This window comes from Podarcis gaigeae, assembly GCF_964106915.1.
Source record: "Podarcis gaigeae genome assembly, chromosome: 12".
NCBI lineage: Eukaryota > Metazoa > Chordata > Lepidosauria > Squamata > Lacertidae > Podarcis > Podarcis gaigeae.
In genome coordinates this window covers 13671306-13687837 of record NC_139688.1, presented here as the reverse complement: position 1 = coordinate 13687837, position 16532 = coordinate 13671306, and the positions used below count along the sequence as shown (strand labels likewise).

Here is a 16532-nt window from a genome sequence, read left to right as displayed (position 1 = left end):
TCCACATACTTTGTGCCACTCAACACGTAGCTCCCAAACTCAAAGGATACTGGGAGTGGTCTCCAATGCAAAGTGAGACGCTGTAATTAAGAAATGAAACTGTAGGAAGTCCCACCAGGTATACAAATGCACACACTTGATTGTATAGCCCTAACTGAGTCCTGGCTATAGTCACTGGAACAAGAGAGGTGTAGTCTGTGTTAAACTGTGCACCTCATATAAATGTTCATGTGGACAAAGGCAAACCAATTTGGTTGGAACTGAAAACTCCTCAAACAAAAAAAGTACAAAATTTTAGTTATCTGAGTAAATGATGAAAGATCTACTCCCAAGCACAGGCAGACACTGTCTGCAGGAATGGTAAAAATTCTTGGAAGACTGGGTATGTATGACTTGAGTATTAAAGCAGAAGCAATTCATCATCATCATCATATGTTTGCAGGGTGGTAGTGACTAGCTGGCCTTTCAATAGCAAGCATCAGCAGTAACAGATACTATACTTTTGAGCTCCTCAAGCTATTTTTAACTACAGCTATTAAGAGTGCCTATTTAGTGCAACAGAAACAGAGATGGGAATTTTTGGCAAATACCAATATTGTAAGCCCTTGGAATGAGTGTTTTCCTAACTTTCAGTAAACAGTTTTAATTACAGTCAACGTATGCTATCTATTAAGCTAAGGGTTAAAAGCGTTTTAAAACAAAGTGCATGTACAGCAAAGGTAAACCACTATCTAACTTCAGCAGTTCAATTATTCTGGTCAATTAGTCAATTTTATCTACATTGCCCCATCAACGTTTCCATCTTTAAAGAGAAATATGGGATGGAGTCATCAATACACAAGACATTTAGAACTCAAGAGCTTGCCATTTAAGTAAATGAAAAGCACAAATAAACATAGCCATATGTGAGTCAGTGGTTCTTTCACACTAATTGATTCTAGCCCATATGGAGTCAAGTGGGATTAAACAAATCATAAACACACTGTTATGTGCCCTTCTTCACACAATCATGTTGATCACATCTTTTTTCATTTCAAGGGCATTCAGTCAAGAAAGGTAGAGGAACAACCTATGGAAGATTAAGCCTTTATTTCATCAAGAAATTAAAGTGAAAAGGCAAAGAAAACTGATTTTGGATGCAAATCTATCAGTTGCACAGATAAGAGGACATCAAACACAGTGGAATTTCAAGTACCTACCAACTGGCCATGTAAAAAGGTACTGGTCTTTAGTGGGTACCATCAATTGTCTAGGTAAAATTTAGCTGTTGGTATATTAACAACTGCTGGCATGAATGTAGGAAAAATCCTACATCATCAAACCAAGGGTTCATCTACTCCAGCATCCTGTCTAGTTGTCCCACAGTGGCCAACCAGATATTTGGGGAAGCCCCAAAGAGGACATGAGCACAATGTATTGTTTCCCAGCAACTACAATTCAGAAGCATGCTATTGCCAATGAACTGCATTGTGACTGGAGCACAAATTCTCTTAAATGCTGTATCAACAGATTGGGAAAGCTCACATTCCAGAAACAGGCTCTCCATTTATTAAAAGAAAGAAAAGATGCAACATCTTCAGTTTCCGAGGCAAAGCAATATTGTCTTACCATCTAGAGTAGACTGCAGAGGTCCTATTCTTCCCATTCTTCTCACTCTCCATACATGCCTGGCTGATGGCACATAAAGCTGTGTAACCTAGTTGTTTATTAAATGTAATAGTTAAATATTTCATGTCAAAACCTTAAGACAAAAGTATTTCCTGCAGTTTAATCATTATCATTATCAGAAACAGAGTTTCAAATGACATACAGCTCTGTTAGGATACAGCAAACCATGTTCTAGGAAAACAGACACCATGTATTAAAATAATGCTCAACTCAAATAAAACACCGCTCCGAATTCCTAAATTCTGATTAACTCTACCACTGGACAACAGAGCAAGGCATCACAAGTTTATCAGGGAATATGATAAATACCTTGTGTATTAATGCTACAATCCTACACAAAATTATTCCCAAGGATGTACCACTGAACTTAGTGCAACTTTCTTCTTAGTAAACATGCATAGGACATGGCAAATATATCACAAATAGAGAACTGAGAACAAGTGACGTAAACATGCCAAATGCTTCAAGGAGTCAGGTTAACACCTGCACACCAGAATTGTACTAAAGTACATATGTGATTATTAATACCAGGAGTTTGATTTTAAAAGGAAACTGAATTAAAATCTGTACTGAATTAAAATCTGTTTGATTTTAAAAGAATGAAAGAGTTTTTTAAAACAGCCACATCTGTATTACCTTATCTGCTCTAATGTTCTCCTGTTCTGAAAGCCAGTGGTTTGGTGGACAGAAATTCCTTCTTGTATCTCTAGATTTCAACATTTTCACCAAGTTAGTGATTACCTGGATGGCAGAAATATATCAATATAGATTGTAACTTTGTCCTTTTCAGAATACCACAGACAAAGCAGCAATGTTTTAAAATATACAATGTTACAGTATTTTTGTTTTTAAGAGACATGATTAAGTAATGAAATATTTGGCCGCATTTCATTAGATAATTTACTTAAAATTACTTCTTCATCAAAATAACTGAAATCTCTCAATATGTAAAAAAAAAAAAAGGATTTCGAAGAAAGTCAAGGAAACAAAATTGTTTTCATTTAACGTAATTTAGAATAGAATACCCAATTGTACCATTTATTAACTTAAATTTACATCCTGACATTCTCTGGGCAGAAAACACACACTAAAAAAAATATGAATGAATAAATAAAGCATTTAAAAACAAATTTAAAAGATAAAAACAACCACATACAATAAAAGATCTAAAACAGATTTAAGAGCAGATGAAACAAAATTACATGTCTGGCTAGGCCAGTTGAAACAGAAAAGTTTTCCGCAAACATCTAAAACAGTACAGTCATGGCAATTGTCCAAAGGATAGGTGCTGCCACATTAAGGGAATTACTCCTTGCAAATGTAGACATGGCACAAGTTCCACAGATCAAAGTGATCGCATCAGTATGTACAGGGTAAGGTGATCTATTAAGTAATCTGGTCCCAAACAATTAAGAGCCTTTTGTACCTATAGTAACTCAGCCTAGTAGCCAACAGGTAGCCAGTGCCAATCTTTAAGCACAAGTATAATATTCTGACAGACTCTCATTCCTGCCAAAAATTGCACTGCCTCATTTTGCACTAAGTTGTCTAAATTGTGGCTGTATTCGGATATACTGCTAAGCCATGGTTCAGCATTATAAGAATGAGCCACAGTAAGCCTCAGCAAAGACTGTGGTTAATCTTTACTATAGTTTGTTGGAATAGGCCATAGTTAAGATTAACCAGTTTGTACACTTCAGATGTCACAACAAGCGGCAGTTATTTCAAAATGGAACCGAGTATTTCTTAACTCCTCTTTACAAATGCACCCAAGGAGGAGATGGAAGTGTACAAGACCAAGGCTTGCTGCAGCTCACTGTTGTAAAGGTTTTCCATTTGAACAAGCCAGTATCTACTCCTTATGATATAAGGACAAAGTTTCAGGAGGCAGGAGATCTGAGTAAGATACCCACATAGAAGTAGTTGCCCCACAGTTCCAGGCACCACCCAGAGGCAGCTTAAAATGCAAAATAGTTTACGGCTGTAAAAGATAAGGCTTTAGTAATACAGTCTAGGTATTCATATATACATACAGCTTGTTGGCTCTACAGATACAGATATATACTAGCATAAAATATCTCTGTTGCTCCACCTTCAAGACACAACACAAACTCCAACTCATGGACAGACTGACTGACTAATGAGCTGACATGACTTAAACACTGGGTCATTGCCATAGTAACTAACTGGCTTAGTTGACCTTGCCTGTTGATTTATCTCATACATCAGGTGATTTGTGACCATAAAAGAAAATCACACCTAGGTAAATATCCAGTTCCTCCAACAGTTACCAGTGCTAGATCACAGGTGATTATTGGAGGTAGGTAAAAGAATAATGCTAGAAAAGAGATGTTACATATTCCCTTCCTTGTGATATTCACAAGATCCAAGAATGCATATGATGATCCAAGACCCAGATCATAACTGAACATTTTAAGACACTCATCTTTAATTTATAAGACTAAACAAAATACCTGCCCTTCCCATGCAGTTATATCAAGTTTGAAAGCAGCACAGTAGATGTATGGCACTATGAGCCAATAGGGGTTTTTTTATTTTAAAAAATGTAATTACTTCAATAATGTCTCAACTGGTGCATTAGTGGGCAGATGCCAAAAGGAGCAAAAGAACTTAATGGACAATCAAAAAGGTTTCCTTTCCACATACTGAGGATATTTTTTTTAATGACCTGCTTTATTAAGTGAACTTTTTACAGGTTAGAAAACTACTGGTGGGGGGACCATTAGGAGATCTGTATGATTATGCAGAATCTTTTCCACCACTTTTTGCCCTTTGTAAAATTCAATGCAGGTTAGCCAAGTTGGTCACTCAAGCACTGATTCCATTAGGCCCTGATTGCAAACGTCATGAGATATTGCATGTGAAACCTTTCAAGCACTGAGGGAAGTAATCTGAAAGACATTCAAAGAAATTAATGAGGCAGAAATAGTCTTTAGGGCTTCTTCTTTTTTTGAGGGGGTGGGTGACCAATTTCCTACAAGCCTGCTCAGAAACACACCAGAGCAGGGGGGTGGTTTACAAAAGGGAACCATTCTTTATTCTAAAAAGAGGCAAGAACATAAAGAGCCCTGCTGAATCATACCAGAGGCCTATCTATTCTTGTCCAACATCCCTTTTCTCACAATGACCAATTAAAAGCCCATGGGAAGTGCAAAGGCAGGATGAAGAATCAGAATTGTAGAGTTGGAAGGGACCCAACGAGTCATCTAGTCCAACCCCCTACTATGCAGCTCTTACTGTCAGAACAGTGTTTGAAACTCCCATTGTTCTAGGAGCATCTTGCCACAGGGAATTTCATTAGCGCGAGCAGTTTCTGAGCTCTGGGCGCAGGACTGTGCCTAAGATTTCAGATTAAAACTGCAGAGTGGAAGGAAAGGAGGACCTTTTTCTGTCCCCCCACTTCCAGCCACTCTCTGAAGACTGGAGAAGAGACCCTCTTAAGAGGGGTGGGCAGGGGAAGGCCTAGACCATGTGAAAAATGAACATAATATTTTAGCTGCAGTTCATTCATTTTCAAGCTTTATATTCTTGTTATTAAAAAGATGTGCCTAGACATTCAGTTGCTGCACCCATAACCTAGGTTTAAAGTGCCATTTAGCTCTTAGCTTTCATATCTCAGTTTCTAACACTGTCAAAAAGTTAATCCTAACATCTAGGCAAAATCTTCTTGTAATTTGAATCCGTCTGAATTTAGTATTCAGAAGCATGCGGTGTATGATTATAGAAGTAGTGCCTGGCTGTTGATTGCCTTATCCTCTATTAATTTGTCTCATCCCCTTTTAATGCCACCCATGTTGTCAGCCTGTGGAGTGAATTCCTATGTGCTGCACTTCCTTTTATCTGACCTGAATCTTCTACAAACCAGCTTCATGGGGTGATCTTGGGCCCTAGATCGGGGCCCTATTATATTGGGGTGGGGAGAGACAGGGATAATTCTCTATCCACTTTCTCCATACCATGCCTAATAATTATCTAAATTTCTATCTTGTCCACTCTTTATTCTGAAACTAAAACTAAATGTAACAGTGTAACTTTAAAAATTATTCTCTTAAGTAAGGTTCTGTTGTTTTTACCAATTGTTTTAGGAATCTCTTGAGCTTGGAAAACATTTAGAACTAGAATATGGGGAAAACATTTTGGTTTTTTGATAGAAACAAAAATTCATAAACTTGGTTACTTCAATAGGTTTGTATCCAATTTTTCATTAAAAAAATTCTGGGAGGGTGGAAACTAAGGATAAGTCAGGTTTGTCAACAGCAGAAGCATGCAAACAAGGATAAAAGTATTTGTTTTGAAGTGGCACCTACAATCCCTCTCTTTCAGCTGCCCTTTGGCACCAAAGGAAGAGTAAATTTGTTGCAAACTGGTTCCTTTAAGTAAGAAGTTACTACTGTACATTAGAAGCAGGAATGCACATTGCTTGAGTGAGACACAGATTTCTTCCCTTCTTGGGACAGATTTCAAAGAGAAGGATTGAACTGTGCATGTATGTCTAGGTAATGGATTTTTTTTTTTTTTTTGGGTGATGGGTTACTTGATTTTCGGTGAGAGCATCACCCACTACAACTTTTGTGCGAAAAATTGAATCTCATGCAAAAATGCAGGACTTGAAACCTTTAGTCCTACAGATTATATTCTACAAATCTCATTCAATTTGTTTACCATAGACTCCTACATTCGCAGAACAGAAGTGAAATTATAATGGTTTGGGTCTATGTTATATCTGACATATAGATCAGAGAGTTGGAAAGGAAGCCAAGGATTATCTAGTCCAACCTCCTTAAATGCAGGAATACACAGCTGTCACATACGGGGATCTAACCTGCAACCTTGGTGTTATTAGCAGTCTGCTGTAACCTGCTAAGATTCTATCATTTTTGTGTTGGGCAAAAGGGATGGGAAACCTGTAGCCCTCCAGATGTTGGACTCAAGCTCCCATCAGCCATAGGGTATGTTCAGGGATGATGGGAGTCAGATCTGGAGGACCACGTGTTTCCATCCCTTGGCGACAGTGGTGTATCTCGTGCAGTTCCATTTTTAAAGGCACAGAATGTACACAGATTAAGAGAAATGCATTATATGTATTTCTTCTTTGGTGAACATTATTCTGCAACTTGCTTTTCTTTGTACAATTATTAATTATCAAGACCCACTGGAATCTTTCCAAATTTTAACAACTCTACATAGGCATTAAAACAGTTCTTTTTGTAGATTTCAACACCAGATAGTTTGCTAAATGGTTGTAATGATGCACAGCGCAAGGACATGGCATGATTTCATAACATACAAAAACATATGTTGGGCCTCTCTGCCCAGCTTAACAAACTGAGCATGTAACAGGATAATGAAAGGACATCTAATTAAATAAAATTGTGCAAACAGATATTAGATCAATCTGCAAAAATTCTAACTTTAGTGATGCATTAGGACCGTATTCAACACAATCAAAACATTATCAGTTACTCTCATCACTGGTAATGTCCGTAATGTTCATGCTCGTAAGTGAAATGTGTTGTAAAAATCGGGCAAAATGGGCGGGATAGAGGCTATTGTAGACTTGTAGAATGAATAAGCATTCCTTAATTAGCCCATCAGGTTAAGTGCAAGCATTAATGGGCCTTTCCTAAAGTCTAGCATGACATCTTTCTCCAAACATGGCCAAGAAGAAAGTTCCATTAGCAATATTAATACAAGCTTAGTTGATCATTTTCATTCAATTAACTTCTTTCAATTAAATAGATAGCTTGACAAAAGCAGTGATAAAAGACCTGAAGGGACGGCTGATGACTCGAACTGAACATTAGTGTGTGAGAGGTCGCCAGTATTAAACCGACTGTAAATCTAGCATTCAATTTGGAAAATGCATTTCTTCTGCTTCCACTCCTTTAATGAGTAATTTTAGCTGACTATATGTGTTTGCTGCAGAAATTTCATGGCAAGTCAAGCACTTTCTTGCACAACCATTATATTCTCGATTCCTAACCCACCTCCTTAGTGTTGTTCAACCTAGGGTTGCCAAAAAGAAAGAAAAAATAGACTGGGTAGAAGACTATTCATTTCGTCTCCCTGAAACACTGTAACTGGTGTGCAAACAAAGTCTTATTAGCACTACTGATTCTCTAACAAAGGGTTGCCAACCAGGTGTCCTCCAGATGTTCTTAGACTACAGCTATCATCAGCCCAGCCAACGACAGTCCAGCAACAGCTGGAATGTCCCATGTTCCCCACCCTTGTGTTAACAGAATAGTTTCTTTTAAAAATAAAATAAAAAACCAACTTATGTTATCTATTTTTGTAAAAGACCCATCTCTAAAGCCCTAGTCAGTTTGGTCATTTTTACTGCATTGTTCCAAGCAGAAAGCAGAGCAATAAGCTCTAAACATGCCAACAGTCATCCATAGAACAATAGGACAATGATGACCCTAGGATACTCATTATTTATGGACATTTAACATCTGCAAGAACTGACAGTTGAAAATCAGTAGCTGATTCAGAAACGAATATAGCACCCATTTTCTACATCACTTCTCCTTTCTGCATCTAAGCTCAAGAAAACTACTTGTTCCAAGATATAATGGCATTTTTAACAATTCTAAGATCCCACTTAAATTCAATTAGATTAAAAGTATACTGCCAGAAATACTATTTTACAACAGCATTTACAATCAGGAGAAACATACTCTATAAAAAACCCTTTAATTAAAAAACTAATCTCTCTTACTGTCTTTGTAATTAAATCAGGTGCTAACTCCATATGTAGACATCATCACCTGTGTTATCTCCATGTTTAAAGTGCATGAAAAGGGAAGTTCTATATATAAATCAAAACTATACTGTACCTTAAAGAGTTGAATCCACCGTTTCTGTTCTGTTTGGATGCACTGTTGCATTTCTGTATTTGTGGTGACTCCAACACTTCTAAATGCTGCAATGTATTCTTCACGAACTTCTGGTTTGGTTTCAGGATATGCCAATTTAATGATTCCTAAGCAAGCATCTCGAAGGCAGCGTGATAATATTACCAATTCTTCTAACGTAAAAGGCATCATCGATGACTGCCTTGGACCTACAACTAGACAATACATAACTAGAAGTTATTTCTCTGGACCCAAAGTACAAGACAGAACTGGAGAAGATATTTTGGATCTATGCTAATATCTCTGGTTAGAATTATGCCTCTTTGCTTTCAATGTAGCTAAGAGTTAGCTACATTTCTAATATAGAAGAATAAGTACAGGGCTTGGGTTTTAACATTTTTGCATGCCAATTTTATACAAGCAGTGCAAGTCTAATAAAACCTTCCCTGTTGTTTTATCTATGACAATTTAGCAGCAATTTCAAAACTCAAGTTTGGCACTTTGTTTTTAACCAGATCCATACAACTTCTAACCCGAAAAGCCCAACACAGCCTACAGACTATGTAGGGAAGCACCAGAATGCTCCTTTTTACTGCCTGGCTGCTTTCAATTGCCAAAATAAAGGATGGTTAAGCACCCTGCAGACGACTATTGTGTGTCCAATGGGTTCTGTCCAGCGTGAAAGTCGTAAGTTGCTACAGGCCTGAATAAAACCACAGCAAATTCAGCATCATTTCCCCTCCACTCCTGAGAGATATTAAAGGGCAGGGACAGACAAACAACAGGAGAATATTTCAAAATTATGGTATAATTATAGCAACAACAAAACAATGAGACAACCAACAGTTACTCAGTTTTGTAGAATTTTGGGAAATACTGTACACTTCCAGCCCGGGTGTGTGTGGATAATACACATACACACACGACCATGTGTTTATAACAACAGTATGAGTTTTGAGGGGAAATATTACACTAGACAAAAGCTGTTGAGGAGTATACTCTTACCTTCTATAGGATCACCAAAGAATTCATTATCATGTATAGAAATAAGCGAGTGACTAAACAAGGAACTAAAAAGATAAAAGAGAGGGATGATCCGACTAGAATCTTCTAAAGACATCGGTGAGCCACGTGATATCACCTGAAGGAGTGGCACCATAGACCTTAACAGAACAGAACAAAAGATGAAGAGCAGTCATTAATTTAATCTTAGGACCTGGGAACTGGGGGTGGGGGAGAGGACTTGAGGTGATTTTTATTTTCCCGATGCCACAATACGGAACAAGTTTAAAATGATGAAATATGCTTTTTAGAATCTGCAAATAATATTTTTGGGCCTTTGGATGAAGGGAGGTACACAAAATTATTAAATAAATAAATATTTATTTAACTTACTTATATTTAAAAGGTGGAAGATTCATAATTTATCTTTTAACATGGATTCCAATAAAATAATGCTGGCATTTATGTTTCTGTTTATATAATATTCTCAGGATGGTTATCACGCAGCTGAATATCCCAACGGAACATTAGGTATTTTCTGTCACTTAGCCAGGCGTTAAAAATGTTAAAAGCTATTTTATGAATATCTACAGAGAAGACACTAACATACCAGAATGTACAGACACTCATATTAAGAAGTCTTAAATAGCATGTTCTAATTGGAAAAATGAGGTGCACAGAAGTTGAGGGGGGGAGGGGAACCAAAGCTACCGTCTTTTTCACTCCATCACACCAGACCACAAGACGCACCTAGTTTTTGGAGAAGGAAAACAAGAAAAAAAATTCTGAATCTCAGAAGCCAGAACAGCAAGAGGGATCGCTGCGCAGTGAAAGCAGCAATCCCTCTTGCTGATCTGGCTTCTGGGATAGCTGTGCAGCCTGCATTCAGTCCATAAGATGCACACACATTTCCCCTTACTTTTTAAAAGGGAAAAAGTGAGTCTTATAGAGCAAAAAATACGGTAAATTCCCAGGTGGATGGGCAGACGTGATAGGTGTATCAGTGCATCACAGTACTTATAGAGACTGATGCAACTTCAGGATCAAGAGCCAGCATGAACAACCATATTTTGGCCTAGTAAGGTTAACAAATATAATTTCATTTCATCTTATGCAAGCTAAGTTGGTTTATCAATAATAATATCCAGCTCAGTAGTGAAATTCTGCAAGTGTAAAAGGGATGCCCCCCCCCCCCATTAAAGAAATAATAACTCCCATTCATGTGTTTGCTCCTCTACATAATCAACATGGTATGGAAAAGAGCATACATGAGTAAACTCACCTTGGGCTGCATTCCCAGTTATCCATATAAATATGCTTTTTTTAAAGTGTATTTTGTTTTTAGATGATGCCTAGGTGTGTTAAGAACTAAGAAGAGCCTTGTTGAATCAGACCAAAAGCCCATCTAGCGCCCAGCATCCTGTTCTCAGTAGCCAACAAGATGCCTTTGGGAAGCCCACAAACTAGACATAAAGGCATCGTTTTAGAGAAAACTTCCTTCTTCATTCTCACATAAGAGGCAGTGCCGCTTAAAATGGCACCTCCTGTCTCCAAGTACAACACACCTCCCATTTATTCTCACACACTGTTTGGTTCTGCACTCGCACACACTGCTCCATTTACATTTAGATTATTCATGAATATGACATACCCAGTAATCATTCGTGTAGTCATTGAGGAGATTAAATACCAAAGATGCCTCAGGAACCTGGCATTAAAAGCCAAGCTGTACAGAAGTCTAAAAAGGAAAAAAGGAAACAGGTTGAAGAATATCGTGTGGGTAATAAAAAGCATCTTTGTCAACTTTCATTTCAATATTTATCTCAAAGCAAATAGGTATTCTTTCCAGCACTAGTCAACTCACTTTATTTTATCTCTGTTTTAACTATACAGATGCCTTCCAAATGTAATGACGATAGCACTCATTTACCATGCTACAAGTAATCAGAGATGATCTGTTAACCTGTTCTTCTATGCTTCACTAATCATTACAGGGCCCTTCCAAATTATAGTTGTAGTTAGTCACATGTATTCAATTTATTACACAAAAGCTGCTGTGAACGGTGATATTTTGGGAAGACCCTTCAACAGAATTATAAACTTCCTGCAACTTTTCAAAAACATTGAGCTTCTGTGCAAAAAACGTTTCACATATTCAAGAACTACTACATGTAATTTTCCATATCTTAAGTCATAAGAGCCTATGGAATTTCCAAGATCACTGAGAAAGCGAATAAAGGTCTTAGTATGGTTTGGGTCTGTAATACTTACCGTATTTTTCGCCCCATAGGACGCACTTTTCCCCCTCCAAAAATGAAGGGGAAACGTGTGTGCGTCCTATGGGGCGAATGCAGGCTTTCGCTGAAGCCTGGAGAGCGAGAGGCATCGGTGCGCACCGACCCCTCTCACTCTCCAGGCTTCAGAAAGCTATCCGCAAGCCTTGCAAGCCCGGCGGGAGGTCCCACCGGGCGCGCGAGGCTTGGGGCGGCAGCCTGCCACCCGAAGCACATGGAGCCCTCCGAAGGGTGCCCCATGCTTCGGGAAGCTGTGCACAAGCCGCGGCTGGGGGGGGGGATTTTTTTTTTTATTCATCCCCCCCCCCAAAAAAACGAGGTGCGTCCTATGGGCCAGTGCGCCCTATAGGACGAAAAATACGGTAACTGTAATGTGTATCTCCCTAATGCAGGTGTGCAGAACCTCAGGTCCATAGGCTTAACTAGGATTGCCAGGCCTTACCATTTGGTCTACAGGGGTTTCCCCCAAAATTGTGCTCACCTGATGTAGAACAGGAATTCCTGCGGGGCCGAACTGAAAAGGAAGAACTGGGAACGCACCAATTCTTCCTTTCCATCCACTGGCACCTTTGTCTCTCACCCAGTGGCAACAGCAAAAGGTGTTAAAAATGTAAAGCACTGAATTTTCAGAAAGAATAATTATAAAGGTAAAGGTACCCCTGCCCGTACGGGCCAGTCGTGTCCGACTCTGGGGTTGCGTGCTCATCTCGCTTAAGAGACCGGGAGCCAGCGCTGTCCGAAGACACTTCCGGGTCACGTGGCCAGCGTGACGAAGCTGCTCTGGCGAGCCAGCACCAGCGCAGCGCATGGAAACGCCGTTACCTTCCCGCTATAAAGCGGTACCTATTTATCTACTTACACTTAGGGGTGCTTTCGAACTGCTAGGTGGGCAGGAGCTGGGACCGAACGACAGGAGCTCACCCCGCCGCAGGGATTCAAACCACCGACCATACGATCGGCAAGTCCTAGGCTCTGTGGTTTATAATTATAGCTGAAAACAAAGGTGGGTGGGCCCTAGGCACCTGTCAAAATGGTCAAAATGGTCTGAGTTGGTGGTGGAGTTTTAGATCCACTTCCCAACCCAACTAAGAGGGAAATGAGTCCAGGAAGCCAGCAAATCCTTCCAAAGCTACATCTACTATTACCAATCCCAAAAGGAAAAGCTTTGAAATTCCCAGCAAAGTGCACCCTTATCTACAACCACAGCTCTATAAACAATTAACGCTTAAAGAATTCAAATGAAATTAAAACAAGATTTAAATGGCCTTTTCCCATTTCTGGCAGCAATTGTAAAGCAGCATAACCCAATTACTTATGTACATTAACACATCCCACCCAACACATATTATCTGTTAGGATATTTTATTTTCTCTAGCTTTTAGTAGCATTTGATTGTACTGCTGTTTTATTACTGTCTGCTAATGGAGTCAGTTTTAGTATTTTGTTTTAATTGTTGTAATTTGAATATACGTATTGTTTAAAATGTTATTAGCCAACTTGAGAGTCTTTGACTGAGAAACAAAATAAAAATATTTTAAATAGAACAAATATGAGATAACTAGCTTCAAATAATGGGGAGTTGGAAGGAGGAAGTATCCAATTTCATCTTGAACTACTGGGCTGCCAAAGGCCTCCAAGGCTTTGTCTTTATTTATTTTACATCTCTTAAGTTTAAGGGAAGAGCTGGGTAAAGCACAGCAATTTTATGTGAATCCTGCAGATTCTCTAAGCAAGCATCTAGTTGTTCACAAAGAGTACATGATTTGTGTGTGTTTGGCAGAAGGGTATCTTGTGACCCTCGGCTTCTCTTTTTTTATTAAAAAAAGTGTAAAATTATTTCTGTTGGAATGGGAGAGATTAAATGACCCATTAAGCTTTATTTAGCTGAGGTGATGCTGTAAGTTAATTAGTTAAAGGCAAGATTTTCTGGCTAGGTCATAAATTGGGCCCAGTTTCCCACAGAGACCATTTAAGTTAATGAAGAGAATACAATAGAATGAGACAAGCTCATACAGCTGGATAAAAGGTCACCACAGTAGGGCAACACATTTTGACACTTCCCTCAAACTGGAAGGTGCTACAGGTAGAAGATAACAGATGTGACTGCAATTGCATAAGATTAAGTGAGCCATTCGGAAACACCAGCAAGGAACTGTAAACAAATGCTGCCTTTTTGCTAATGCCTGTCCAGGACTTCTATCCTGCACAAACAAGCAAGACGCTCTCTAGATATTTTTATGCAGTGTGGCATGCGGATTTTAACACAAGGTCAGAATAGTAATTTCACGATACATTGATAAATGTTCTTCACTTTGCAAAGAAGGTTTCCGTGAAGCACAACTGCTTCCCAGAGGTGCCTTGAACAGTTTCTCTGAAAATATGGGTTCTCTCTAACTAGAAAGGTGAAATTCCTGAGTCTCATCTGCCTAATGTTAGAAGATGAGCAGTTCTCATCTGGGTGGATTTGATTTAAACCACGAATTAAATCACAATTTAAATCACTAGTCAGTAAGACTTGATTTTAATCTTTTTTTTTTACAAAAAGGTATAATCTTAATATTTACAACCAGATGGTGTACTTTATTGGAAGGAGAAAAATAATCATTTCCTTAATAACAATTTAAACAATTTATTTAACTGAAACAATAACATTACAGCATATGTATCCATGTTTGTTAACTGATGTGGTTAAACTTTTTTAAACACCTTAGACTGAGTTTTAGCACACATGAAAAACTTAAAACAAATCTTATTTCCTGATGAATAGCCTTTGGACTATAATGTAACATAAATAGAAAACTATATTTAGAAAGATTTTTCCTCCAAAAGCATTTTATTTTAAAAATCCAATTTAAAATTTAAAAATCTGATTTAAATAAAAAAATCTGGGATTGCTTGCATGCAAAGCATGTGCTCTACAGCCCTTGTATGTCCTTCCAGTTGTTGCTGTACAACAAATTCCATCAACCCCAATCAATGATAGACGATATCTTTATTGTCATTGTCCCATACAGAACAATGAAATTGGAAATCTACAAAAACATTCAAACCCCCCTAAAAACTCTGAAACCCCATTTTAAAATACAATATACTATAAAGACTCCCTATGCTGCGTTTAGAACCAGAATTGCACTTGGGTAGAAACTGTTTCTCAGGCGGCTAGTCCTGGTCTTTATAACCCTATACCTTCTTCCAGAAGGCAGAAGCTGAAAGAGATCATTACCAGGGTGCGCTATCTCTGCAGCTTTCTTATGGCACCTGACAGCATAGTCAATGGTGAGGGATGATGGGAACCACAGTCCAGCAACATCTTCAAAGCCAAAGGTTAGCCACCCCTGCACTAGTCTCAATCTGTTTTTGTTTAGTCAACAGAAAAATCCAGAATCCTCTACAGGATGTTCCTGAGAGTCCCCCCTTCCAAGCCTCAATTTGGTTCTAGCTACCCATCAGTGGCGTAGCGTGGGGGGTGCAGGGGGGGCTGGCCACACCGGGCGCAACATCTGGGAATTAGGGTTGGGGGCGCAAATCCCACGGGTTAGGGAGCGCAAATTACTTGCCTTACCCCAGGTGCTGACAACCCACGCTACGCCACTGCTACCCATGGTTGCAGCCTAGCCCTGACCCAAAGCAGGTGCCGCACAAGCCATAGCTCATACTTCCTATGCCTCAGATTTCCATGCTCAACATGGAACCAGTAAATACCAATCAAGTTTTTCCCTTCCAAACTGGGAAAAATAAAACACAGCAAACAACTTGTGAATTATTCAGCAATTCAAATATCTGATTTTGCAGAAATATAGTGTGCATTTAACTTTGACCAACTAAAAATGTAACATTATAGGCATAACAAAATAGTAGCTGAGAGATGGATGTCTACAATTCCATCGGACAAAGTCATCTCTCATAGCCATATTTAACCGGGAATAAAAGCAATAATTCATTATTTTACTTCTGGCTGGTACTTCTGAAAATTTCAGTCTATTCTGAATTTCTATCCATGTTGACAGGCAACAAGCAGACAGGAAACAAAATTAGAAGGCAGACAATTCAAACTAATTTTACCAAAAAAAGCAAAAAACCCAGAAGAGAGTTCTAGATGAAATGAAATTAGCAAGAACTACAAAGAATAGTCACATGGGTTTTATAGGAAATGAAAACATTCAGTTATTTAACCACAATAGCACATTGGCAAAGATGGATTAGAGGTGTAAGAACTAACTGCTTAAGAACAAATGGTCATTTTCTTTAGGCACAATTTATTCCAAAATTGCTTTTCTCTGTACACCTGGTGCTTCACAGTGCTGACACAACATAGAAATAGACTCAATAGCATAATATAGTCCTAGTTATTCTAGAATCTATCCTGACATTCCCATTTACTGAAAAATCAAACAGGCAGTTAAAAGGAACTAGTACTCCCAGTACAGACATATGCATGGGAGGAGAGTATGGCTGCAATCTAATATTCAATTACCTAGAAGTAAGGCTCACTGAAATCAATGGGACTTCCTTCTGGGTAGACATTGAGCTAAATTGTTTTTCTCAATTAGAACAGGATGGGGAACCTTTGGCCCATCAGGGAGTCCAATTCGGCCCGTGAGGCCATTTTCCCCACACCACGCCCACTCATCCATCAGATGATGTCACATATGATATCAGCTGACAGGCAGCACCTTCTCCTTTGAGTGAG

At 38.7% G+C, this 16532-nt stretch overlaps 1 protein-coding gene and 1 long non-coding RNA gene across 8 annotated transcripts in view; one reads left to right on the top strand and one right to left on the bottom strand.

The window, feature by feature from the left end:
* UBE3C (ubiquitin protein ligase E3C) overlaps positions 1 to 16532 on the bottom strand; it is a 59593-nt gene that overhangs the window by 22765 nt on the left and 20296 nt on the right. For all 5 annotated transcript variants that reach the window (XR_014556567.1, XR_014556568.1, XR_014556569.1 and 2 more), the window contains exons 11-15: positions 11200 to 11286; positions 9552 to 9709; positions 8529 to 8761; positions 2305 to 2409; positions 1609 to 1696 (exon numbers count right to left, since the gene is read on the bottom strand). Coding sequence is in view for 2 of the 5 variants with exons in the window: in XM_083704682.1 (XP_083560808.1) it covers positions 1609 to 1696; positions 2305 to 2409; positions 8529 to 8761; positions 9552 to 9709; positions 11200 to 11286 (671 nt within the window). In the remaining 3 variants the exon portion in view is untranslated. The remainder of the gene's footprint in view (positions 1 to 1608; positions 1697 to 2304; positions 2410 to 8528; positions 8762 to 9551; positions 9710 to 11199; positions 11287 to 16532) is intronic.
* The window catches only part of LOC310828096, a 51452-nt gene that overhangs the window by 30219 nt on the left and 4701 nt on the right, over positions 1 to 16532 (top strand). Inside the window, exons 4-5 of one of the 3 annotated variants that reach the window (XR_014556652.1) lie at positions 1039 to 1218; positions 4480 to 8521. This is a non-coding gene — a long non-coding RNA (uncharacterized lncRNA). Of the gene's footprint in view, positions 1 to 1038; positions 1597 to 4479; positions 8522 to 16532 lie in introns of those variants that run through there. The other 2 variants (XR_014556651.1, XR_014556653.1) reach the window with 2 other exon arrangements.